Here is an 801-nt window from a genome sequence, read left to right on the forward strand (position 1 = left end):
GGTGCTGACGATCTGCACCTCGCGCTCCGGGGCAGAGGGCAGGTAAATGGACCACTGGAAATTCTGCTCGGAAGGTCCCTGGTAGCCACTCACGTTGCACCAGATGGTGATGTGGGAGCCCTCCGTGCGGTACAAGGGTCCTTCCTGGACGGTGACCTGCCGCTGTGCTGACACCACACCTACGGGGAGAGACACACACAACGTTCTCATTTATTTCTCAGACCAAAATGCAGAAGAGCAGCCATCTCCAAAGGGTTTGCTATTTGCGTGACATGACAATAATATAAATAGCTTACTGGCCCTTTCAGAGGTGCTCTGTGATTTATAAATATTAATTAAAACACTCTGCGGTAAAGCACTGTCCCTAATTTGCATATATGGGAATATGATCATGTAAGGATGTGGTTTTGTTATATATTCACGGCTGACCCTTGGGAATTTCATTTAGTCCCTCTGTTTGTCACTGATGTGGCAGTTTTATATCTATTTATTAATACTGTTTATAAAGTTTTTAATAAAATGACCAGGAAAAGTTGAATCCTTGGCACAAATTCAGAGGAAAACAAATAAGGATGAGCAGCTTGCAATCTGGCTGAAATTAAATGCTCCTTCCTTGACAGAAGCACTGGTGGGAGACAGTTCCGGGCCCTTTATTTTGGTGTTGCAACCTTCTTTTTCAAATACAGCCAGTCCCTTTCACCCACTGAGGAGCATTCCTTAGCTGCCCCCTCCCCTCAGATGGAGGGGGACCTGAGCGCCTACAAGCTGCTGCCCTTTTAAGCAGAGCACACACAGACAGGA

The 801-nt window shown here is 46.4% G+C and overlaps 1 protein-coding gene across 1 annotated transcript in view; it reads right to left on the reverse strand.

The window, feature by feature from the left end:
- The window catches only part of IGSF3 (immunoglobulin superfamily member 3), a gene marked incomplete in the record, with an annotated part of 108,332 nt that overhangs the window by 48,648 nt on the left and 58,883 nt on the right, over window positions 1-801 (reverse strand). The window contains 1 exon segment of the mRNA XM_027765508.1: window positions 1-179. Within this exon segment, the coding sequence (XP_027621309.1) occupies window positions 1-179 (179 nt within the window).

This window comes from Tupaia chinensis, unplaced genomic scaffold (assembly GCF_000334495.1).
Source record: "Tupaia chinensis unplaced genomic scaffold, TupChi_1.0 Scaffold138517_1, whole genome shotgun sequence".
NCBI lineage: Eukaryota > Metazoa > Chordata > Mammalia > Scandentia > Tupaiidae > Tupaia > Tupaia belangeri.